Below are 26,362 nucleotides of genomic sequence, written 5' to 3'. Positions count from 1 at the left end.
AGTCTAGAAAAATAACATTCCCTGGAACAACAAGAGATGAGATGAACAAAACGTAGTCACCTGGACGGATGGCTGACACAGGGATGATACGGTGGCCGATGAACTTCCCACCTTCCTCAAACACGGCTATCCTTAATGAGGCGAGTGTGGGCAGAACAACCTGAACATGTAGAGGAATATCTCATTATCAAATCAAAACAACAAAAACAAAAACAACAACAAACAGCTGCTATTATACTACAATGTCTTTAGGACATATTTCATCAATAGGGTTATTTTATGTTATAGTAATTGGGGTTGAAATTAACTTGATACTCATCCTTCAAAACAGCCATTTTTGTGAAGGTATATTGAATGCTACTAAGAACACAGTCTGACCTTCTTGAAGACAATGGCCTCCTCTTCCCAGACAGGGTTGATGGCGTTGCCTTGAGACGTCTTGGTCTTGAACGCTTTCCTCTTGGTGTCCACCGGCAACCCGAACATGTCAATCTCTACGTACGTGCCCACTTTCTTATCAGACAAGAACTGGCCTGAGATGATCTAGAAGAAAGGAGTAGGAAATAAAGCAAGAAATAACTAAAGATTAAAAACACACACACAGACGGAAAAGAGACATTTCCCCCGACACAGAAAGACAAACACACACCTTCACAGACAGCGTGTTGGCTACTATCCCGTCCACTGTGCTCTCAGTGAAAGGGTCAAAGTGTTTGTCCGGCCGCCTCATAAACTCCGGTTTGAGCCGGTAGCCACATTTCCCATTGTACTCATACATGCCCAGGTTTAACTGCATGGACAAATCTGTGGAGTGAGGACAACATAACAACATTTGGATGAGTCAACAACAATAAAACTTTAAAATGGCATCGTGCATTGACAAAGATTTGTTATGGAGATGTTTTCATGATCTATGCTCACCGATGGTTTGGAAGTTGAGAGCCACCAGCTGACAGCCGGCGTTCCAGAAGAGCTGAGGGTTGTAGTTGGATGAATCCACGCGGGTGCCTTTAGGGTAGATCCTGCTCAGCTGCAGCTTGTTGTATCTGGAAACAGCTGGTTGAGGACAATACTGCACTACTAAGCACACCTGGTAATATGACTTCTTCTTCCTATACTTACTTTACTTTGATTACAATTAGAAAAACTAAAATAACTGATTTGAAATGAGATACAGTTCTATGTATATCATCAACAAAATTAGCTGCATGAGCTGTACACAATAAGACACTCACTGTGATTGGACGGCTACAGCACACAGGGAAATGCTCCACAAGAAACCCCAAGATTAACGTGGAAAAAAAGGAAAAAAAACCTCTGTGAGAACAACAGAGGAGGGATCTCTATCCCAGGACTGGAAGACATGCAATTCATGTCATGTCTTTAGGAAAAGAAAAGATAATAAGATTACAACATCCAAAATTGTGATTGTAAAAACAAAAGAATATGGACATAGGAGAATGTCAAAAACCTTCCAGTTGGTGCTAAAAAAGACTATTGATTGATCATAGTAAATATGTGTGCACTGCAGACGGAGCTACAAAAACTGAATAGAACTGAAGTTGCAATTACATGATTAAGTATGACTGAGAAGGATACTCCACAAACTCGACAGGACACTTGGTCAGTTGTTCCAAAGCTTTAGTCTCAACAAAGGAGGACATCTGGAAGCTGCGATTGATCTCTGTGGGCAGGAAGTTTCCATATTATTTACAGTGTTTTATTCCCATATTGCTAATAAAGATATTAAAGTTGTTCTTTTAGCAAGAACATGTCTCCATCTGTGTCCTAATGTACATACTTTTGGAAGCCTCAAAACTGTTAAACTTGACTGGCTGGATGTAGATGACCAGGTTGGACATTTCCTCCGTGGCAAGTGCCTCGCAGCCTGCCGTACCCTGTATATGAAAACACACACAAACAAACAAATCATGTAATCGATATTTTAAAAAGAAAGGTCGACTGACATTTATTTTTTAAGAACTAATGCAATATCAAATGTGTACAGCAGAGGGCAGTGTCATCACATGGCATGCAAACAGTACCCTGAGCTGGAAATCATTATTATTACAAGCCTTTGAATAAAATGCTGAGTATTTACAAACCTCATCCATTGAGCCCTTTTTACAGTCGTCATCATCATCATCTTCATCCTCACTTTCTGCTTCAACCTCGCCTGAAATATGAGGGACAAATATGCTACAGTTAAACAATCTTAAAGGTTTGAAAGGCTTTTAAATATCTTGGATAAATTCCCTTCATTAATTCATCTACACAGCTGTGACACAAATACAGCTTACACTGAGCTATGGCTGAGGAAATGAATTTGAATATTGTTTTGGTCGAGCGGGCCCGTCTTATGCGTGCATAATGAGAGATCTACTAAAGATTTCCCACTGGATTGGAGGTCACTCTGACAGAGGAAATTAACTTTAGCAGCTTAATGGTCGGACTGACCTACAGAGTCTGCAGCCGTCTAATGAGAGCTAAAGCTTTTCCCCGCAGAATCTGAGGTCATGTACTAAGTATGACTCACCGATAGACTTTCTGCCCTGCGGCCTCAGGCTGAGCTCGGCTCCCTCCGGAGGCTGCGAGGAGTCCGCCGTCTCCTCTTTGGTCGAACCTGGTGGGGGAAAAAACAAACTGATCAGCAAAAGAACCTGCATCCGAATAAACTGCAAGGTGAAACTACTGTATGCGTGTATACAAGGAAACATCCTGCAGATGTGTTTTGATGAATTACAATATTAAGCCTTTTACAAACATATATACATCATCAAGTAACATCACACGGTAAATAAAAAGCCATGTGCTGCTTCAAATAATAACAGCCAGCTGATCTAAGGGTATGTCTTCCTTCCTTTTCAAAATGATATTTGTTTTTTACTCAATGAAAGCTGCCTATGATGCTCATTTTCAGGTTCATATTAGTATTTGGCCTCTATTGTGATATGTTCACTCGCTCTTTGTTTTTCTCAGCACCTCTTTTCACCCTCTGTCTGAAACCAGAGCCCAGTCTGCTCTAATTGGTTAGCTGGCCGGCTCTGTTGTGATTGGTCAACCGCTAAGAGATGACCCGCCGCTTAGCCTATCACGTACAATATGTTGGAGCTAATAGAAACGTAGTGTTGTCACTATGTTGTGGAAGTAGCTAGTGTGTGGGAGAGAAACTCCCTTCCTCTCTTGAAACATTGTTCTTTTACCTTTAAGCGCCTTACTGTCTTTTGTGGCTTGTCCTTAAAACCTCATTATCTCACATCATCCATTTTAAGACCATGGTTTTATATCTTCAAAGCATCTTTACATTGATGGAACATTTGCATCTTGCAGAACCTACTTGTTCTAGATCCTTAGAAATTGGTGACTTTATTCTTAACCACTTTCTTGGTTTCCCTGCTTTTCCTCCTTCTCTGGCTTGACACCGTTTTTAATATCAATCCTTACCTCTCGGGTGCCATTTCAAAGCTATTCAACACTCCCATCGCATGCCAACCTACGGTCACTAATAATCTACGCACTACTTGGTCCAATAATCTCAAAAGAGAGATGGAGACGTAGAAAGAGAGATTTGGCAGTCTTGGCTAGTTCACATTTATCCTGGCACCGATCCACATTTTGATAATGTCACCTTGAACACATCATCTCCCCCACGTGTTTTGGACCAGCTCCACCCTATTTCTATTTTAGACGTCTCTCTTTGACTCACCCACAGATGGCCTGTTTGGTGTCCAACCCACCGACACTTCAATGTCGTCCTTTTGCGTATTTTTTAAATTTTATTTATTTATTTATTTTAACATTGCTTGCGAGGCATATAATTTGGATGTAGTGGAATCCCACTACTGTCATACAAATTGGATAAAGGATGCCCTATACTTTGTGAAGTTAGTGAACAAAAGTCATTATTATGAGGCTCTAACAAACATGTTCCAAAATACAGTATGGTCCCTTTAACTGGATGCTGCCCAACTGTACTCTACCAACAGTATATCTAGTATAGTATGGTCTTGAAGAGTTTTGGTAAATTGGATGTATATTTATATTCTGATTTACTTATTTGTTCTTCTTTTTAATTTAGAAGTTTATTAATTATTTGTTATTGAAGTTGTCTTTGATCCTAGCATCTTGTCTTAATTTATCATTGCCTACTCTGAAAATGTTAACCTCTACAGAATATGTTTCTTCTTTTTTTGTATTGATTAGATTAGTTTACATTTATTTATCCTAATTCAGGATTATGTTATTGGACAGTAGCATGTAATTTAGGTATTGCACATGTAGAAAATGAAGATAAAAAGTAAATATACACATATCAACAGTAGAAGATTAACAATAACACAGTCATACATAGAAGGTGTTTTGGTTGATGTTTTTACATGTTGACATTTCTACAAATAAATCAGAATGTATATATATATCTCATGTTTTTGAAGAGCCTCAAAGTGCGCCTTCAGTCTAAAACCAAACCTAGCCTCTGATTTGCAGATTTCTTAATGCACAGCAATTCAAAAGATTTGTGCCTGTCAGTGCTTTTGCTTCTTATTCTCAAACACCAGGGGGCAGTGTAAGAATGAAGCCTGCAGCTCAGCCACCACATACAACGAAAGGTGATTCATTGCGTGGTTAATTATAATGAAGTTTTGAACCAACTGAATCATATATTTGATGTGCGGACAAGACAAATATACATGGACAAGACACACACACACACACACACACACACACACACACACACACACACACACACACACACACACACACACACACACACACACACACACACACACACACACACACACACACACACACACACACACACACACACACACACACACACACACACACACACACACACACACACACACACACACACACACACACACACACACACACACACACACACACACACACACACACGAAGTGTAGCCATCTCTAATGCACATATGAACGATTTGAGAGAACTAAAACCAGAGAACAGCTGTGAAAATATAAAAGTCCATAAATTCAGTTATATAAAAGTTGACCTGACAGTTATGGTGTAATGTAGAGAAAAACCCCGCCTACACACACCATACAGTAAAGGCCACAACTGGCTGGTGTTAACGACGCCCCAGTGACAAGCCCGAGTGCATGCAACAGCCAATACCACCTTCAGCTGATGGAGAGCGCCATGAAAATGATGAATGATAAACAATGGCTCTGTTTTGCTCCCGTGACTCCGTCTTTGACAGCAGAGGAGTGTTGGTCCATATTACAGACGGTCAGGCTACATTTTACATCTGGAACATTGCAATGAAACGGCCCCCGTGTGATTCGACGGCTCTGTTTCTAGGGTGCCAGCGTGTGTTTGTACCTGCGCTCGGGGAGGAGGGCTCGCACACACTGGAGGAGTCGCTGTAGGTGTTGGAAACCTGCTCCGACAGTTTCTTCTTGGTGCTCCCGTTCGTCTTGTGGTGTTTCTTCTTGTTCTTCACCAAGATCTTCCCCATCAGCTCCATTGGGCTCGGGAGCGGCACACCAGACTCCAGCTGAAGAAAGCAATAAGCACAGAGAGGCTATGAAATGTGTAATAAGGCCACACAGGATCAGAGGGAAAAGGGAATGATCTGGATGGAAGGATAGAGACATCTTTTTATGACAAGGACACAAGAAATGATATTCAATAAATGTTATTAAGTTAAAGAGTTTAGCTGGATGGCTAGAAATGGCTCCATTGGGCCATTTAATTAACAACAGCTTGGAGACATATTAGCAAATTAGAGGAAGAAAATACTAAACTTGTTGTGAGTCATTCAAAATGTAAATTCATAGCGGTTTACATTATTGTTTGTATTCTGCTCCGTCGCTAGGGAACATGTAAGTGAGCGGGGCTTGTTAGCAGTCTGACTAACAGGATATAGACTGTGGGAATGAGCCTGTGTTATCATTTTCAAAAGCCAAGCTGCTTTGATGAAGATTGCTATCATGCAATAAGGCAGGCTTTGTTCTTTTGGGGAATGGATGTACAGATATTGAAAACATGTGTTTGAACACAGGGATGGTCCTGCATGTTTGCCAAACTTAAATGAAAAAGGTTCACGTCTCATTGGCAGCTAGTGAGGGTAAACACAGATTCCTTGGTCGCCATAATGGAGGAATAACTTTATTTTTAACGACAAATAGTTCACAATAACAAGTTCCTAACCGATAATAATTTACATCTATGCTGCATCCTGGGATTAGGGCAAATGTGATTGGTAAAAAAAAAACTGGATTTGTTCCTTTCCTTAGAATGGAATTATTATTATACACAGTTTCTCCAAAATGTGGACATAGGTCTGCCCATGATACCCGATGACTTTGAGGACCAGCAACGTGCTTCACAAACTGTGAACACTAAAATCAGCTTCCTGGGGGGAATCTGAGCTTTAAACACAAACACTCGCCCTCTCAAGGGAGCTGGCTAGAAGTACGAAGATCCTCTGATTTATTCATAGGGTACACTGCTTTTGGATCACAGTGTTTAGGGATATCAATAATTCATTGGAGAAAGTCAGCAGCAGTGATGTTGAATACACACATGCATTCACAACTCTTGGAGTTTCAAACTTGTCAGCTATAAACATGACCTAACTTTAAAAATGTCTTACTTTTACTGACTTTAAGGACATTTCAAAGGGCCGGTTCACCTTAAAATATGAAAATAAAATATATGTGTTCTACGAAACAGTAATGCTATTGGATGGATATATGGGGCGTAGAGATGTCAGGCATCTGTAGAATATAACGGAACTAGAAAATCAGAAAATGTAATGGAAAAAATCAACAACGTCTCTTTCCAGTGTATTTGCCGGCTTAATGACTCTGATAATGAAATCCTCTTGGCCTTATCAAACATAAGGTTTAGTACTACACGCTACCAATCGCAGCTGTGGAGACATTGGTATAGTTGTCTCTTTGTAGGACACTGATTTAAATTATTCTTAAACTATGAATTCTTTTTATGCTATGTATGTAATTTATTATATCTAATGCCTTGTCTTTTATCTGGACCCTGAGTCTGTAATAAAGTTTTCATTCATTTATTCATTTTCCAGAAATCATGACCTGATTACTCAAGATCATCCAGAGGTGGATTGTTAGAAGTTTGATGTAGGAACTTTTTTATTTGGTATGTATATTGTATAAAAGTCCAAACATGGACGCCTGGCTGATGCTTGAAACAGCGTAAGATGTAAACATGACCGGGTCCCTTTAAGTCAAGGTCCTTCCTCCAATAACCTACTTTCCCAGCTGTCACACACGTCCATTTCCCTTCCTCCAGTTGTAGAAGGGAAGTGATCAAATAAAGACGTTTGCCTTGACCTCACTCTATCAACAGATCCATTGAAATGGAACTAGTACAATATTGAAAGTGGCACATAATCTTGACTGCAGTCAAATGCACAGCACTAAACCGGTTTTCTACATTTTACTTGGATAGACTCAATAAAGATGTTGTCCCCTAATTCCCCTCACATGTTAGTTTTGCTCATTAAATAGGCGTACGGGGTGGAATGGGCAGCGTCGGGTGGAAGGACTGTAAAAGAGTAATGCTGCCTTTGATTAAAGGTGTCACATCCTACATTTGAGGAAAGTCATTATTTTCCTGCTTGCTACGCTACTTCCAAGATGTCCAAGTATTGTGAATGCTGCCTGCTGTTCCAATTATGGTTGGTCTGCAGCCTAAATCAATGCTTCTACGGAACTGAACCAACTGCAAAAAGAATATCAATTTCTTCCAAATTCAAAATGTATTCAGCACATTATGAAACAGTTTGGGCAATACAGCCTTCATCAGCATAATGAATGCAGCGATAAGACCCAAACAACAGATATGAAAAGATGGCTAATTCTTCTGGAAAGCAGACTGTTGTTTTTTGCAACAACAACATTGTCAGCAGCCGCTCCTTCTCGCCACTGTTTGGTGGAGGGCAGATGCAGCTGTAATCCTCTTTATTCTCACCTTAGGCTCAGCAGAAACCAATCCAGCCATATGACCTTATCTGCCCCTATGGAGTAACGGAGGCGATATTCCATTTGATATGCCGTACACGCTGTCTCAAAGCCAGAGGGGAGTGGTTGTCATTGCACTCACCTTTCCCAGTTATTACACGCTCAGTATTCGAAATCTGATTCCTCAACGACACTTTCTCTTTCTGTCTCGCTGCTTAAATTCTCCCTTGGTGTCTGTCTCCTGATATCTTCCCTCAGCTGCTCTATTCCAAAAGGCTTTCCCCAGATAATACTTCAATGTCAATTACAGTCAGGGCGGCTTCAGCTGCTCTACAGTGTTATATCACCAGGGACAAGACATCCCGGATGAATAACATGCAAGGAGGTATGTTAAATTACACATGTGTGCACCAGACACTATGAGAGTCAGAGAGTTTGTGTGACAAGTGTCCAGTATTTGCCTCACGTAAATGCCTGCGTCATTAAACACAAAGATGCCTGTGGGAAGAAAGAAAAAAAGAGTTTGGCCACAAAGAGACGAGGCAAGCTTTTGACTGGTAGCCATGGCAACAGAGGAGAGACAGATAAAGGACTGCCAAGGAAAGCTACAGTATAAACATTTCCATTTAATATTACGCCACACCATAGTTTGCAGTCTCTCCCATGCAGGGGAATGTGGGATGATTTATCAAAAGTTGGCTTTAATGGAGCATAAATAGCCACAGGTGTGTGTGTGTGTGTGTGTGTGTGTGTGTGTGTGTGTGTGTGTGTGTGTGTGTGTGTGTGTGTGTGTGTGTGTGTGTGTGTGTGTGTGTGTGTGTGTGTGTGTGTGTGTGTGTGTGTGTGTGTGTGTGTGTGTGTGTGTGTGTGTGTGTGTGTGTCCAGAATAAGAAGTTGAGAGAGAATGAGACTGGGAGGTGTTCAGGAGCGTGCCAGGAGTGACAGAAAGAGGAAAGACACAACAGATTTAGCCTGATGCTGGAGGACATGTCAATGTGTTGCTGTTTTTGAGACAGATGGAGAAACACAGACAGAACCGTGTACTGGATGTGGACATTTCATGAATATGTATAAGAGTGGATTCTGGAAAATATGTAGAAGATAATATTTTTGTTATTTTTTTAAATAACCCACTTATCTTACCACTTGGAAAAACACTTTAATAAAACTCAAAATTGAGTGACACACAATTACTAATGACTCCTCGGTTAGATGTTACAACTAGGGTAGTTTTGAAAAAGAATAATGTATCTGTTAACCGTATACTATAAAATATTGTGGGTATTTTACTTCTTTTTTTTTCATTTGTGGATATTTAACTAATTTTAACTAATTTCATTATGGTATGCATGCCCTGAAACCATAACATTTCTTAAAAGGAAAACATAAAAGAATATATAAATATGTGTGTAAATAATTGTTTTATAAAGTGGTGTCCTGAAGGTATACATGTCTGGGTCACTGGCTGGCCAAGGACACGTCTTTGGTGCACTCGTGTGTGATGATATCTGCTAAATCCCTCGTGCTTGCCTTGTCGTATGCATCAGTGGTAAAAAGAGACAGACTGCGCGCGCGTGTGTGTGTGTGCGTGCGTGTGTGTGTGTGTGTGTGTAGGATCCTCTTATGTACTCACAAGATATTTCTCCAGAGGATCTGTCAGTAATGCGTCCCCAAATATTGACCGGCAGTACTCTGCCATCTTAGCCTGCTGCTTCGGCCTGTAAGTCACCACACACACAACATCATGATTTCTCTACCAAATATCAACACACTGAAAAGATATGTTACTCCTAGCAAGCCCCTATAGGAGCCGAGAACTTCTCCTTAACGCTGCGTAGACGTTAACACTGCTGATACACACTGCAGAGAATGGCTGATTGGGCCTATTGATGCCAAACAAACCAATGACAGACAGCTCTGATCAATAATGTTGACTCTCGTTGTGTACACTATGCATCTCTGGTTTTTAAATGAGCTGCTGACTTACGAGTCCACGTGATTCTCAAAGGACAGGATGATGGGGAAGGGCGAGGTCTTGAAGGCACACTCTGCTATAGCCTCGATCACCTCCTGAAAGCACAAACAGAAAAGAAAAACGATGCTGATTGCACATACTTGGGAACAAATGTTGTTATTGCTATTAAAGTGACAAAGTGCACAATAAAAATAATGGATGTCAGTGTTGGTAAAGGAGCCAACAGTGACATCTGTCTTGGCTCCAATGTTTTCCGATTGACCGTCAGAAAATGATTGCTTGTAGTATTTTCCTTAATAAAATCGGGAAACAACAACAATTTAAGCAAAGCCTCTTTTAAAACATGTCAAAGTTATGACCGTAATTTAGCCTCTTACTGTAGCAACACTTTTATTGCAAGATGAGTCAATACATTTGGTTTATCCGATAATGTGCTGTTGAGTCAAGACAGAATAAAGCATTTAAAAAAACACTTAAAAGCCAGTATCATAAATGTTTTTTTCGTTTCCTTGGAGAATATGCCCAAACCTCTTAAGATCAATACATGTAGAAGAGAGAGTGAAAGATACAAGTAGAAATCTACTATGTTTACTAGATACATGGCTGTATTGAGGCTACTGAAAACTATATGTGTATACAAAGCTTGCATATGTGTGCAGGATTTCAACATGATGAACACTTTCTGATGAATAAAGTGAAATAAAGTCATGGTAAAGTATAACACAAATTGCAGAATGTTCATTCATTCATGCCCTAATTACCACACTAAAGAGTGGATATGTTTCTGGAAAAGGGAGCTCTTAGGTGGTGTCACTTCTCAACTCCAGCAAAGACAACATCTGATTGTCTAAGTCAATTACACCATCGTTAACAATGGTGTCAGTTATTGCCTTCATTTCCATTTGCCCCATCTACTCCACTATATTTCTTTGTCTGTAACTCAACCCTCTCCATCTGTAAGCTCCATCCTCTGCCTCTCAAAACTCTTCTCTTTGTGCATTTCACTCTCCGGGTAATTCCATTAGGCGTGTTCTACTTCTTTTGTTACTCATTAGAACAAATGTTCTTCTATCAATCAATCCACCCACTTTCCATTTCCTTACTCTCCTCACACCTACTCTGCCCTTAGATGTTCACACCCTCCTCCATCTCTTCCTCCTGCTAGTTATGTGTTTTTTCTTTTTGTCTTCTCATCTTCAATTAAGCGCCCCTCGGTTTAGGGCTATTTGGTGTTTCCCTGTTATTTACGATTTTCTGCTGAACGCATTCCCCTATTTGTTTATCCCACTTGTTATCCAGCTCTGCTTCCTCTGTATTTATTTTATTTTCTGTCTCCGAAAATGTATCTATCTGCATTTCTGTGTTTACATATTCCCATGTTATTATCGCTAACATTTGCATGAAATCTCAAGTTTATGATTCTATTATCATTTACTGTATTTAGATTGACAGGAACACGATACAAATATGTTATCCATTTCTATGTCATTTCTTTGCTCCTGCTCAATACAGTGCCCACTTGTATAGCCTGAAGCAAGCTACAACTAGTACTACTTATATTACTACTATTATGGCTGGCCATTTCCTTATTTTATTTATATCCTTGATATCAGATGGCAGATTCCTCCACTAGTTGGTTCTTTGTCAGCACTACAGTAGCTGGACATCTGGTCACACTAGTTTGGCTTTCTCTTTTACCAGTTGAACAAAGACTAGTAACTCTTTTACAGCAACTAGTGGCACTTTTGTCTTACTAGTTCCATCTTAAACACACCACAGAGGCAGACTGCCTTTGTACACTCTGCTATTTCATTTACGGCCATTGGAAGCATCCAGATTCAATCTTTTGGTGCAACACATTTATATTTAGCAACCAAACATGCCAACATTGATTTGCATTTGAGACTTTAGTTTAAATGAATTGTAATATGGAATATTTGTTAGCTATAATCTGGCATATAGCATCTTTTCTCTCTTTGAGATTAATGTATTTATGCATGGTCCTTGTTCCATAAAGACATAATAATAAGCCCTACTAGTGACACCAGGCAAAAGCTCAACATATTAACTAGTCACACATGGATTGGGCTTCCTAATGAACAAATAATATCCAATTTGCTCACTAGTTAACTAGTAAAGGTACAAATATAAATAGACCTATTTTGACCTTCCAAGTGAACTAGTGAGGCTCAAAAGGTCTACTTGTTAACTAGTAATGTGGGAAATGTCACTATCAACAGAAGTGAGAGACATTCTGACAGGTCGGATAGTGAGGTTTAAAATATTTAGTAGTCAACTAGTTAAGCTGCATTCTGTTATGGAAGACTTTGCTAGTGGAGCCTCGCAGATGGGGGTGCTGCAGCCCCCTCAGCACCCCCCCTTCCCACGTCCATGTTGTTCAGGCTGAGTTCAGGCTGAGTTTCACGGTGTCTCGCAGACCCCACGCAGCAACCAGGAAACTACACCAGTAACCCGGCTCACACTGTCCGCTCCTCGCAGCAGCGAGCCCCGCATCGTCCGGCCAACACGGCACCCAGACCCCACGCAGCATTCTCATCCGTTTGTCATTACTGGTGTCATTTTCTGGTTGCTACAGTAACGCCATTGTAACACATAATCACTGATGTTCCGCTGCAACGGTGATGGACTCATCAGAACAGAGTGGGCGAGCTGACCAATCAGAGCACACTGGGCTCATAGGGAGGGGGGGGGGGGCAGGAGCTCCAACAAGCCGTTTAGGACAGAGTGAATACACATACTATACAGAGATGCTGTATGAGAAACCAATGTGAGTTTGGAACATTGAACAATGTAAATCTATTCTAGTAGACCTCAACCATGGAATCATGATTAGTAGAAATGGCCATGTCATGGGACCTTTAAGTGAGTATTTAAAATCATGTTCTCGTAAATGATGCCTAGAAGCCTGTTTGAACTCTAGACTATCTAAAATAACTAAAACATAAAAGGCTGTGGGTGCAAACAAAACACCAATCAGTATTTGATGAAGTAAGTGGATCATATGTGGATTATATCATCTGTCTGTGAGGTCTGTTTACCCAGAATCCCCCTCTGTGTGTGTAGACAGAGACATTAAAATGCATCTTCAAAATAAAAAATAACAGGTTCCTGCCCCCCCCCCCCCCCCCCCCCTCCCTCTGCACTCCAACCCCTCGCCCTAATCGCTGTCACTCCGCTCTCCTTGTGTTACCTTGAAGGAGATTTCAGTTGTCATGGTGAAGCCGTGAGTGATGACGGGCTCTTCTTCTGTGGTGCGACCCTTCCAGCAGTCCAGTTCGATGCAGCGGCATCCGGACAGGAGGACCTGCTTATACATCTCCACAGAAGAGTTCCCCGCGAGCTGGCCGGCTGCACACACACACACGCACACACAAAAACAAACCACTTTAGGTAACTGTCATTTGATCCTGAAAGAACCGAAAAGCCTACAAAATCATGTCCTCCCACCTTTCAAGAGCTCATTATCCGCTTTATTTGCTAGCATGCAGTAGAAACAATACAACTGTCGTTATCTGGAGCAGGCAAATCTCATCAGCCTGTCACCATTAGCGAAGCAATTACCTCTTCACATTAGCAACGCGCTTTCCTGCAACACGGTGGGGAAAGGTGAGAGGCAGTTCTGTTCTCACCTCGGCTGACATCAAGTATACTTTTGTATCTGTTTGTGCTCCCTTTTATCTCTTCGTTTGACAGTCATGCTTTTACAAACTCATTAGAGCAACACCTTCTTTTCTAAATGAGCTCTTGTGTTGTGCGCTGCATAAAACATTGCTTTAATCTACCACGGATCAATAGGATGGAAATACATCAGCGTGAATGAATAACTGTCAGTCGGATTACCGTGTGTGGATCTTTTTTATAAAGTTGTAAATACCTCTCTGTTACTTATAATAACGCGCCACTGTTCAAATACATAACGGTATTGTGAGGAGAGAATCAAACACACTTGTTATTTGTTTTTCCTAATTTCTTCATTTCCGCAGGCCACGAGTCTGGCCTATTACAGATATTCCATTATTTCCATCGCTGGAGAAATTTGATCCACTTGAAAGATTCAATGCTCTCCAGTTCCCCCCAGAATAGATTTGAATAGATGAATTCTAATATCTATTGAAGAGAAAATGGCCCCTGTATTGAGCCCCGCCATGCTCGTGCCCCGCTGAGAGCCAGTTACTGTGACTACCCGTCAAAAGAAATATTTAACTCATGAATATCAATGAATTGAGTCTCAGTGTATGACTTGATTGGATAACCTCTGGCACAACGGCCTGTTTGAGTGACTGACCTGCGAGGCTTCGAGTCTGCTGGATTCACGTGCGCAATAAAGATTGTGTTTCTAAATGAAAGAGTGATCTGTTCAAGTGTGGGGAAATAAATGAGCAATCAGTAAGTTCAATCAAGTTGAGAGTTTGTATGTGAGAGAGACAGAGCTTACACACACAACTCATTTAGATTTGTTGAGATGTCTGCATACCTGCTAAGCGTCTAATATCAGAGGTGGGAAGTAACTAAGTATATTTATTCAAGTACTGTACTTTTTTGAGATACATGTACTTTACTTGAGTATTTCCATTTTATTTTAGCCTGTACTTTAATCCACTAATTCAGAGGTAAATTGTGTACTTTTATTTAATGCCTTTAGTTACTTTACAGATTTGGATTAATGAAGTGAAATATAACTAACCCTTAAATAAGACTTTAGTTACACCTGGGGTAAATTCAGAAGCTACCATGCAGTACAAAGTCATTCAAACTAGCTGCACCTTTACCAGCTTTGAGAACACTTTGCTGAATAGTTATCATCAAAACACATATTATATATAATTCTGAAATGGACCAATCTGCAGAATGACTACTTTTACTTGTGGTACTTTAAGTATATTTTGATGCTTATACTTTTACATGAGTAACATTTTGAATGCAGAACCTTTACCAAAGTATTCCTACACTCTGGTACTTCTACTTCTACTCAAGTACAGAATCTGAGTACGTCTCCCACCCCTGTCTAATATGAATAACTTTATATATCACGACAGGATATCTTAACCTACAATTAAATGTAAATGTTTATTTATTAGTTGACTTAACATTTGCATTAGCTATCATCTTAATATGTTAAGTAACTAAAGCTGTCAGATAAATGTCATGGAGTAACAAGTACAAAATTGGCTTTCCAAATGTAGTGGAGTAGAAGTATAAAGAAGCATAAAATAAGTACCTAAACATTTGCACTTAAGTGCAGTACTTGAGTAAATGTACTTTATCAAATTCCAGCGCTGCGTACCTGTGAGGTATGTGTTGTGCGAGGAGTTGATGAAGTAGTGGGGGAGGGGCAGGGTCATGTCTTCGCTCTGATCCAGCTTCTCGGGGGGGATGATGCTGTTCTCCTCTCCGCTCAGATACCGGGCAAAGCCTTCCACCGAGATCTGACCTGCACAAACACAACACAGCGCACAGACATGTCGGTCAAGATGAAAAGACTAAAGGTTGAGTCTGATGCTATTCTTTGGGTTTTATACCATCAACAAATCCAATGAAAAATCCACAAATAAATAGATACTGCTGTCTCTGTAGGAAAGCCTATTAAAGCATAAATGTTAAAGCCATAGATCTCCACTGTTGTTCAAACTCATTGTTGTAGTTTTTATTTTGACATACCTACTGCTGACACAAATACCCACTCCAATACTAAGAGGTTGTCAATCTACGTCAAGAAGTAGTCCCAAATAAATGTGTTATTTAATCTTGTCTGAGTTACTTCAGCTACGTGTGCGATTGTTTCAGATAAGTATCTAGCCTTCTTTAAAGAAAAAAAAGGGGTAGATATGTGCTACCTTTTTTTCTTTATGTCTTCAGTGCACCATATACAAGGGAGGAACAAATTATTCACACTATAACACTTTTTAATCTATTTTTAAAGTAGGATTTCATGACAACAACAAACATAACATACTGCCAGCCTTATCCTTTACACTTCATCTTCCTATTATTCACACATGCATTTCCAAACATTTGGACTACCTATGTTGCAAATGTATTATCTTTTCAATTTACACACGGCATCTATTGCACGTCTGTCCGTCCTGGGAGAGGGATCCCTCCTCTGTTGCTCTCCCTGAGGTTTCTCCCATTTTTCCCTTTAAACTGGGTTTTCTTTGGAAGTTTTTCCTTGTACGATGTGAGGGTCTAAGGACAGAGGGTGTCGTATTGTCATACTGATATTCTGTACACACTGTGAAGACCACTGAGACAAATGTAACATTTGTGATATTGGGCTATATAAATAAACATTGATTGATTGATTGATTGATTGATTGATTGAATACATGCATCAATACATGCTGCGTGGCATATGGTATGGCATGATTGTGTGCCATTTTGCAAAGATAGAAAGAAGATGTTCCCCTCGCATGTCTTGAATAAGAATAACAATCCTGAACAAATATAATTTGTAATGTTTGTGTTCACACTATACTGTGTACCCCTACTGCTTGTATATCCAAATTAGCAATTGGATGACTGCGTTAAAATATTTGTAATGGTTATATGTGAACATGTTCAGTATCACTAATTTCAATTAAGATAACGTTGTATTGAAACAAAACCGTTTGGTGAGCCTTGGTGGTTAGTTTCTAACATTTGCAGTGGGTGTATATTGCCAGTCATAAGCCTTCATTAGAAATATTAAAGCTGTCTAGGTGGAGAAATGCAAAAACATGATGAAGAAACCTGATGTACTACATTTCATGCTCCACTACCTTCTACGCCACTGCCCATAATAAGTCATACAGTGATGTGCAGAAGCTAAACTGCCCTTGACGTTTTTCTTTTTTGTTTTGATTGTCAAGGTCACTCATGTTAAGCTGTACCTTTTCTCTGTCATCACTGAGCTCATGTCCTCAGCAGACATGCTTGAGAAAGGGAATCACGCTGAATCGCTGAATACATAAGTAATAAGCAGCAGATGAAAATCTCCAGACACAAGATTAACATTTCCATACACATTACCATACGCACCGCACCTGCATGGATTACATTCTGTACAACATATAGCAAGCGCCCGAGGCAAAACCAAAACACTCCTCCACCCACACACACACACACACACAGTCGCTTGACGTCATGCTAAATATGATAAGTGATGCAAGCTCTACGGGTGCAGCAGGTCCCTCCGGCCACTTTATGCTAATTAATGCGGAGCAGCCCTCTGCAGAGTTGCTGGACTAATTATGGCTGGCTGCTGTCTGTGACATGTGAGCTCAGTGAACGTCTCACTCCCCGCTGACTGCCAGGACGTCCCCAGGTATAACCTGCTGCCACTGCACTCACACAGACAGAGTGTCCCCAGTCCCCGGGACATTTGTAAGTCAAACAGGGAAAAATAGTGTTAACATTGCTTGGATTAGAGGTGTACTTAACTGAGAACCTACAGGTGTTATGCCAAAGGAGATGCTATATTTTTAAATAATAACCTGTAGGCAAGAGTGGAAGAAAAACTGTTAAGCTAAAGAGCTTCCTCTCTGCAATCAACGAAGATGAATGTGTGATAAGGCATTCAACCCATTAGCTCCGATTAAAGCGTATATGATGATGCATGGTACTTTTTAGTGGAATCTACAAGCCAATGTTTAGAATGCATTACATTACCCTTGTACATCTCTATGTGCATGCGATTGCGTGAGTGTCCTTGAGAGAGCATAACGTGTGTGCCTGTGTGTGTGTGAAGGGAGCATGTGGAGCCCTGGACCCCTCTGTAGAGCAGATGGCAGCACTTCCTCCGGCTAGATAAATACTTCACGTTGGGAAATCTGTCACAGGGACAGAGAAGGGCACGCTTCCAGAGAGCAGGGACAGGCCAAACACACCACATCACAGCACGAGCACGCGACTGCGATCGCAGCCAAACACAGGGCGGTCAAATGTTTTTATCAATGTAATTCAGAAACAATTATTTGATCTCATTGAAGTACCAGTGATTCATTGTGTCGCACATTTAAAAAAAGTAAAGTAGCTACTTCAGGAGGAGAGATGAGTCAGTTCAGGTCAATTTTCTTTCAGTATAATGAGTATTAAAACGTGCAAATGTGATGGGCATTATAATGATATACTAAACAGGTTTTTAGATAACCAGCCTCTCCTGGCACCAAAGATTAGCATTTTTTTATTTGAAAGACAGAAACTCTGTTTAATAATTGCCTCTAGCGTGTTTGTTTGTTCTTGAAGTATTTCTTAAGTTTATTCAATTAGGCGTTGGATCTGCAGCGTAGTTATAAAGGTTTGTATGCAGGTTTATAATCTAATGATCTGTGAAGATTGTGCAGTGCTCACTGTCGCTGCTTGGAGCACACACCCGAGGTAGGGATATTTTACAAATCATTGGGCATGCTGTAGTACAACTCACATGTAGGGCAATGTCTAGAAGTGTTTGCCAGTTCCTCTTCTACAGAATCAGCTTACAAAGTGTTTCCCGGAGGCAGACACCACATCTAAGAGGAGGCTTAAGTCTTTCTTTTTGATAAAGCTAGGGCTGGCTCAGGCTTGCCTTGAACCAGCCCCTAGTTACGCTGCTTTAGGCTTAGGCTTTCTTCTCTCTTATCTTTCTCTTTATCTGTTTGAACTCATGTCCTCTCTATCTTCATCCACCCATGTCCCATAAATGCACGTTACCACCTCAACATCTGCAGCATCATCCAGAGTTTGTGTGTCTCCCATCTGGCAGGTTGCCGGTATTAAAAGTAACTTCTGGATCATGAGTTGTTGCTGCGCCTGTTTCCGTGATCCTGCCTGCTCACATAATAACTATATATGTTTTGTATGTGGTTTGTCTACGTTGCAAATGTGTTATCATTCTTATTTATTCACATTCATTGTTGAAGGTGTTATCTTTAATCGTTAGATAGCAACAATATTTATAGGGGTGACCAGTGGCGGTTCTACGGGGTGGCAGCTGCCACCTCAGAAAAATGCCTTGCCACCCTAGTTGCCACACTAAATGTAGGCAATTAATATATTAATAATGTTTTTTTAAATGTTGATTATAAATGTTGGTGACATTTCTCCATAGTTTGTGTAAAACGTTTTACTCAACCGTTTAGAATTAACTCCCCCCCCTTTGTTTTGAAAGAAAAGTTGTGGCTCATCGGTGCAAGTGAACACAAGAGGCGAGTCTTGTAACCCCTCCCTCCCTGGCGCGAGCGTGGAAATATGATTGGCGGCAATTTCATTTGAACGGGACGGCGCAAAACGAGAAGCATTCGGAGCATGTGGGGGTCTGCCCCAAAAAACTGTTTTAAGTCCTGAGAAAGTCAAATCAGACGGTGTGTAAAACTACACTGCCCAGCCAAAAGAAAGTAACCACTTTGATTTAACTAGGCCAGTAGGTAAGGACTTTCCACTGGATAATAGCTGCAGCAGCGATGTATATGTTTTAGCTGAATACACGTTTTGTAACCCTAATTGATGCAGTTGGTCACTTCTTTGATGTTTGTTCTTTCTGATGTAAAGTCAAGGTTTTAACTGTTTGCAATGAAGTTGCAATGGGGCGCTGAACTGTTCCTTTGAATCTTTAGAATTTTGATATATGATAGTAATTACTTCAAATTTGAAGGAGGGTGAGCAAGCATCTTGAGTAACATTCATCATTAAATCCTCCAAAAAATATAGTGTATTCAATAATAAATGAATATGTGAATCATAACAGTGATTGACAGCTGATAGGAATAATATGATTGTTAATATTATCATATTCATACAGACACACATCGATGAGACAGTTAATTAATGTACTTATTGTAGCAGTTTGCATATATTTGGTACCCCTGCTGGTCTAAGAGTGAAACCAACTCATTCAGTTAAAATTCAAATCCACCTTATATATTTCTATTGAAGGCTTTACTGATGTGCCACATTAATGTCACCTATGTTATTGGCTGTTGAATCAGCATATACTTCTGCCAGGGGATGCCATGAATATTTGTCTAGATCCACCCCTGGGGGTGATCCTGACTTTAACTCTTTAAAGTGGACCTATCATGCTATATTGGAAAAATATATTGTAGGGCCATACCTATACAAAACATGTCTGCGAAGTTTTTTGCTTAAAATACCAAACAGTTCACCCATTGTAGCCATGCCTCATACTGCTCATACCCCTCTTTTGCAGCCCTGTTAGAGAAACACAGATTTTGGATCTGTATCCGCTCGTTGTAGCCCCGTTTTTAAAAGATTTGGGTATGGAGGAAAAGAGAAAGGGTTTTATTTTCTGACACTGCGTGGGTTCCCCGATGCACCAGGGACACATATTTATGTATAAAAGACATCAATTTTGCATGATAGGTCCCCTTTAATACAGTTGTTGGTGCTTTCTAGGCCATAAAGAGGAAATAAAATGATTCTTAGTAACTACAAAGAAAAACGAATGTGTGTACACATATTCATCAATTTAACGCATACTAATATAGAAACATAGTGCAAAGACAGCCAATTTAGAAACAAAATAAGTTGCCTAACTAATACTAGTTGCCTGGCAACTGTTCCAACGCCCCATGAAACAGCAGATTAAATTACAGATTAAACAAATGTGTTAGAGATATTAGGAGATGCTGCTGGGCAGGTTTTGTCAGGCTAGCTGTTTCCCAAAGTTTTCAGACTTTTTTCTAAGCTAAGCAAACTGGCTGTAGCCTTATTTTGGACACACAGATTTACAATTTAAATAACTGACCTCCTTATGGCCCCTCCAGTAAAATTGGTCAAAACTGCCATACTGGCCACACAGATGTGTTGAAGATGTACTACGAAGTAATTATTTAGTCATCGATTTTATCTTTTTTACAAACAATGACAATCTGCAAAGTTACTGCTTACTTAAGTTGTCAAATAAATGTAGTCGATTTAACAACAAATTCCTCTAAAATCTACTGGAGTAGAGGTTAAAAGTATTATAAAATGGAAATACGTCAAGTAAAGAACAACTACAGAGAAATTCAAGTGCAATACCTGAGTAAATGTGGATTAATATTCCACCACTGCTTCCTTACAGTGTGTGTGTCCTTGTTAACATACCTAAATGTGCATTTGTGTTCAACAGAGCAAGACAAGTTTTCTGCTGCACTACGTTGGCTACTTGGTTTTTGTTCAAGCTCTCGTAAAGCACCAACACACACCAGCTGAAACCCCCCTTTCTCTATGTTTTCACTCTCTCTCTTTTACACACTTTCTTTCTACTGAAGGATTCTACTCGTAATCCCATTCTTGTCAATAAAATGGCAGGGAATATCCTCAGATAAACCTGAGAAGTGTTTGGAGAGGGTGAACATTTTGGTGTGTGTGTGTGTGTGTTTTTTACAGACTTCTAGCATTCCATTCCCTGGCACCCCGTTGCGTCCCGTCACTTTCAGAGCTTCTGGACACCACTCAGCAGTGTTGCTATGGCAACACCCCTTCTAAATGTATTGGTGGTGGGGGCTGGAGTACAGAATTAGGGGTAGGGTTGGACAAGTTTGGGGATATCTAGGTCAAATATGGTAACTTGCTTGTGCTTGTGCTATGTAAACGAAACACAATTGCACTTTGGTTACCTAAACATGAAACGTCCTAATTGAGAAAGATCCTTTACTAGAACCTGATAATTAAATAATTTCCCTAAATGTAATAACACCTGAAAATGTAGTATAATCTGCACTTAACCTGATCAAAAAGGGGAGAAAGCCCAATAGTGTATATGTTCTAACTTTGTTCTAACATATGGTAATTGATAACATATGGTAACATTATACAATCGTTTTTTTTTTTGCAAATTCAATTTGAAACCCTTTTTTAATGCAGAAATGTTACCAGATCAAACAAGGAAAAAGAGACACTATGCTAGCTTGTGCACAATGAATCATCTCCTGCAGAACTCATCCTCTTTTAATGATGTCTTATTAAAGATCCACTCTTGTCTAATGGAGCCAATTAATAGAGCGTTAAATGTGTTGCATTTTCTAGATAAGTCTGTACCTCCTGCCATCTGTAGCACAATTTCACTTTCCATTTCCAATTTCTAAACATAAAATCAGTGTCAAATATTGCACCCTTTGCAAATATAAAAATAAAACTTTTCATTTTACATTTTACTTCAAAATAATAACATCAGATTTGTAAAGGAAAGAAAGACTCACCTGAAGTATGAACATATAACATCATTGGTAAAACTGTCATAGAAATAATATATATTGGATTAGGTTTTATGATGTTTCCGTCTCGTGGTGTAGGTACAAGTTTTACAACAATCTCAGCAGTTATTAATTTCTTAAGAAAAAGCACTTAATTGATTGGGTGGTACACACCTTATTACAAGTAGGTATACAAGTAGTTGTTGACAGTTCCCTTTGTGTGTCTGTGTGTACATGTAAGCATTACAGTGTGCTTTTGTTTGTCCTGACAGACATTTGATCCACTGACCTTTCTGTGCCAGAGAGGCGTTAGGTTCATATTTGTCCACCAGCACCTGGACCTGCTCTGGTTTGAGAGGAGGGTAGAGGATCTCGTTCAGACGAGGGTCTCGCTGTTTATTGTTGATAAACTCTGTCATCTGCTCCACATTGAGGTACGGACGACTTTTAGCCCCCCTGTGAGAAGGGAAAAGGAATACATGAGTTGTGGGTCCACACAAATTGAGACGGCAAATAAAAATGGGGATACGAGAAACTTTAAAAGGGTAAAATGATGGAGGGAGGAGCGGTAATTAAAGCAGAAAGGAGATCTGGAAATGTAGAGCAACACAAGTGCAAAGGAGAAGCGAGGATTCAATCTTGAGTTGAGTAAATTATGAGATTTGATTAAAACGCCTTTCATATCTAAGCCTGTTCCATTAAATTATCATCTCCATATCCTCCCGGCTCTTATGCCTTAACTATGATTAAAACCTAGATTTATGTTTTGGAGTGGCCCCGGCGGTGCTGCCATGCTGCCTCGGCTGATGGTCTGAGTCCCTGGGAACAGGGAAACTCAGCACGAGTGGGCCCCCCACCAGGGCCATCCTGGGCCATTACAGCATACATTTCTGTGCTAATTAACATCTTATGAAGACTCTAATGGGTAAAAGCAGGTGTCCTAAATATGCAAAGCCATATTGCTTTTCAAGGATGGCAGCCATTATCGCTGACAGTCTGAAACGAGAAACAGTTGACTTGGGAAAAATAAATGAAATGAATGAATCACTCACATTGTTTTAAGTTGAATTTTCTTTCTAACCTGGGATTAGTGTATTCTTCGGGGGTTGAAGAGATGATTGCTTCCTAAGAGACTTTTAAAAAGGCAAATACACCAGAGGGAAACAATGTTCTTACACGTCAGAGAAGATGTGGTCCAGCTCGGTCCGAGGGCAGATGTTGCTCAGGAACATGTTGTAGACCTCTGGATTGAAATCCTCCTGGGGGATGGAGTCATTCTGCTGCAGACAAGCACAATTGGTTATTTTTTATATAAATATGTAGCATCTCTTGGTTCTATAATGATCTACTAGTACGGCTGCAATTCTATTTTCGCTGGCTTCTAAGTAAAGGCAACGAAAATGTGCACCCAATGGGGACCCGTAGAGCACGTAACAAATCATACTCTGAAACCAGGCACAGTAAAATGATCAGTGCCACAATAAGCAACCAAGAACTGATAGGCTATCAAATTGCCTTGAGCTAGCTAAAAACGTTAGCTTGCAGAAGGTTGTCTACGAGCGGCGCATTTGATAACTAAATGGTGATGGGACAAGCTAATGTTAGCTACGGTAAGTGTTAGCAAGCTAATGTAATTAACTTAGGCACTTGTAAACATAATACTGCACAGCTTTCTGATTTATCCATTCCATTATGAAATATAGAGTTAGCATAAAACTAACATTTAGACAAACCTCCCTGCACCCTGAGTTTCTGAATCCCACAGTTGTCTCCTTCTACAGCTGATACCTCAACTCCTAGAAGTTATAACCCCCATATGTATGTTCTTTCGTCTTCTTAAAGGCTTAGTTTTTCGCTTCAGCAGCTTGTAATGCCTTATTTCTGGGTGCTTTACCCCGTTGATAGTGCACCAGACCAAGCAGCAGTTAAAAGGCATTGTTTCCTATTGCTAGCATACAAAAGTGACACGAATGAATCTTCATGAAATAAAATATCAAGGGCTGAATTAATTGTTTCCCTCTTCAGTGTGGGCAGGACCTAATTGCACTTCTTCTCTATGCAATTTAATGATTCATTTTCAAAATCTCAGTTGATTTAGGGAGCTATTGTTAAAATGTTGCAAGTCAGTTTCACAACATTCGTCCCTGAACCAGATGAATCGTTCAAGTCAAATCCTGTGTTTAATCCTATGGGATGCTTTATCGGTGACCTCTGTTCTCCCTGTGGAAGCCATTACACGCATATTAATTACAAATGCAAATCATTAACCGAAAAGGTCTGCCTGCAATTTGAACCGAGACTTTAACAAAAAAAGCTGCGGCCACAGGGCTAATTATCGAGCTACCAGAGCCAAACGGGTCTGCTGAAGACACAGGGCAGGCACTCGCATTGTGCCGGTGAGAAACAGAGCAGAACTGAATACTGGGAGAAAAGAAGATGAGGGAGGATGCCGGGGAGGGGGGGGGTGGGGGGATGCAGGTCAAGCCTTGCCGAAACTCAATGAGTCATTCTAAAGACCTTGGTGTGCATGCGCTTGTGCATGTTAGTGTGTGTTCTAGGGATTAACAGCACCACCGTTTAGCTGTAATTACTCACGCGTTGGAACAACAGCAAATCCCAAAAGACCTTCATACGTACGGCAACACGTTGGTAACTCCTGCTCTGCTAATTATGTATTGCTTGTTCTGAGTGTGTGTGTTTGTATTTCTTGTGTGTGTGTATGCTTTCTGTTTGTATTCTGAAGCCAGGTTGATATATGCACGTGCCCAAACATGTAAACAGAGGGTTTAAAGGGTTCCATGGTGCCGGTCCCCACAGTAATATTGTACCAGTATGTATTGCACTGTACTTCATTTTACATTCTGTCAAATTTGTGTCATATTGTGGCACAAATATTATTATTTTCCTCTTCTTGCACGGTTTTCCCTTGTTTTTACGTCTTAAGTATATTGTGTGTTATTCTGAGAATCCTGAGACTTCAGACTTTCATTGACAAACTACTCTGTACCTATTGCGCATACAATACACACCTTACATCTTGAATCTATTGCTTGAATACCGTGTTTGTGTGCCGTTTTGGGGACTGACCCCTTTCTCTCCATTGATATCTGAGAGCGGTAAAGCTAAAGCAGCTTTTGTCATCTCGATTGCTCCCAATGGGTTGTTTAATTACAACCAAGGCTAAATGAGCTGGGAAGCCATGCAGACATCCAGAAAATAACACTCCAAACAAATGAGCAAAGCAGCAATCAGCCGCTGTTTCAGGAGAATAGAGATCGAGCTGAGGAGAGAGGACACACTAATGGATGGATGGAGAAGATGAGAGAGCTTGGAGACTAAGATAAAACGGAGCGACACACGGTTTTGAGGGGATTTTGGTGCCTTACTCTGCCAGAAGGGAGGTTACAGTTTTCCAGGGCTGTCTCCACTCGCTTCCTGTCTGCTGAGAACATCCTGAAGATACTGCGGGACACACAAACACACCAGTATGAGGAATCGCAGAAAAGGCCACACAGAAAGAGGAGTTTTCGCTCTGATCCTCAGTGTCAAACGGATGAATTCATCACAGCTTTTATTGGATGCTTATTAAGGACATCCTGTAAAAAAGCTCTAGTGTGGCAGGAACATACAAAAGAAAAATAGGAGGATAAAGAACAGGAAATAAAAAGGCGAGAATATAACCCCATAATTGCAAGGAGAGCTGACAAAAGTGAGACAAAGAGAATGCCAAGAGGGAAAATGGAACTGTAAATTATGCAGAAAGAGAACATCTGAATAGAGACAATGAGGGGAAAAATACAACTTATTCAGTCTAATGAAACAACCCTGAAAGAAAAGGCTTTATTCATGAAGGCTATGTGAGTTTATGTTTTTAGATAGCTTGCTTTGCATGTTCTTAGTAGTAGTCTCTGGTTCTGCTGGGTTAGACCGTATTAGGGTGGCTGTGGATGCGAGGGAGTGCGGTCGTCTTTCAACCAGAAGGTCGCGGGTTCGACCCCAGCGCGTGCAGTCAACATGTCGATGTATCCTTGGGCAAGATACTTAACCCTGAGTTGCTCCCGATGGCATGGCCAACGATGTGTGAGTGTGTGTGAATGTTAGAGTAAGGTACACTGCTCTGTATGAATGGGTGTGTATGTAAAGTGCTTTGAGGGGTCTTAAAGACTGGATAAAGCGCTATATAAATAAGTACAGTCCATTTACCATTTATTACACCAAGAGGTGATTTTAATATTTACAA

General features: G+C 40.4%; 1 protein-coding gene across 5 annotated transcripts in view; it reads right to left on the bottom strand.

Annotated features, from left to right (window-relative positions):
* The window catches only part of plcb1l (phospholipase C beta 1-like), a 125,383-nt gene that overhangs the window by 22,119 nt on the left and 76,902 nt on the right, over positions 1–26,362 (bottom strand). For 3 of the 5 annotated variants that reach the window (XM_034076223.1, XM_034076226.1, XM_034076228.1), the window contains exons 7-22: positions 25,509–25,584; positions 23,299–23,402; positions 22,412–22,578; positions 15,255–15,401; positions 13,161–13,318; positions 9,962–10,044; positions 9,608–9,692; positions 5,354–5,528; positions 2,537–2,623; positions 2,106–2,176; positions 1,802–1,898; positions 1,600–1,684; positions 922–1,046; positions 650–804; positions 379–543; positions 61–160 (exon numbers count right to left, since the gene is read on the bottom strand). In XM_034076223.1, the coding sequence (XP_033932114.1) occupies positions 61–160; positions 379–543; positions 650–804; positions 922–1,046; positions 1,600–1,684; positions 1,802–1,898; positions 2,106–2,176; positions 2,537–2,623; positions 5,354–5,528; positions 9,608–9,692; positions 9,962–10,044; positions 13,161–13,318; positions 15,255–15,401; positions 22,412–22,578; positions 23,299–23,402; positions 25,509–25,584 (1,880 nt within the window). The remainder of the gene's footprint in view (positions 1–60; positions 161–378; positions 544–649; positions 805–921; positions 1,047–1,599; positions 1,685–1,801; positions 1,899–2,105; positions 2,177–2,536; positions 2,624–5,353; positions 5,529–9,607; positions 9,693–9,961; positions 10,045–13,160; positions 13,319–15,254; positions 15,402–22,411; positions 22,579–23,298; positions 23,403–25,508; positions 25,585–26,362) is intronic. The other 2 variants (XM_034076225.1, XM_034076227.1) reach the window with 1 other exon arrangement.

The sequence above is a fragment of the Pseudochaenichthys georgianus genome, chromosome 24, assembly GCF_902827115.2.
Source record: "Pseudochaenichthys georgianus chromosome 24, fPseGeo1.2, whole genome shotgun sequence".
In the NCBI taxonomy this organism is placed as follows: domain Eukaryota; kingdom Metazoa; phylum Chordata; class Actinopteri; order Perciformes; family Channichthyidae; genus Pseudochaenichthys; species Pseudochaenichthys georgianus.
Note: the sequence above shows the minus strand (reverse complement) of the source record. Positions and strands in the feature narration are given on the sequence as shown.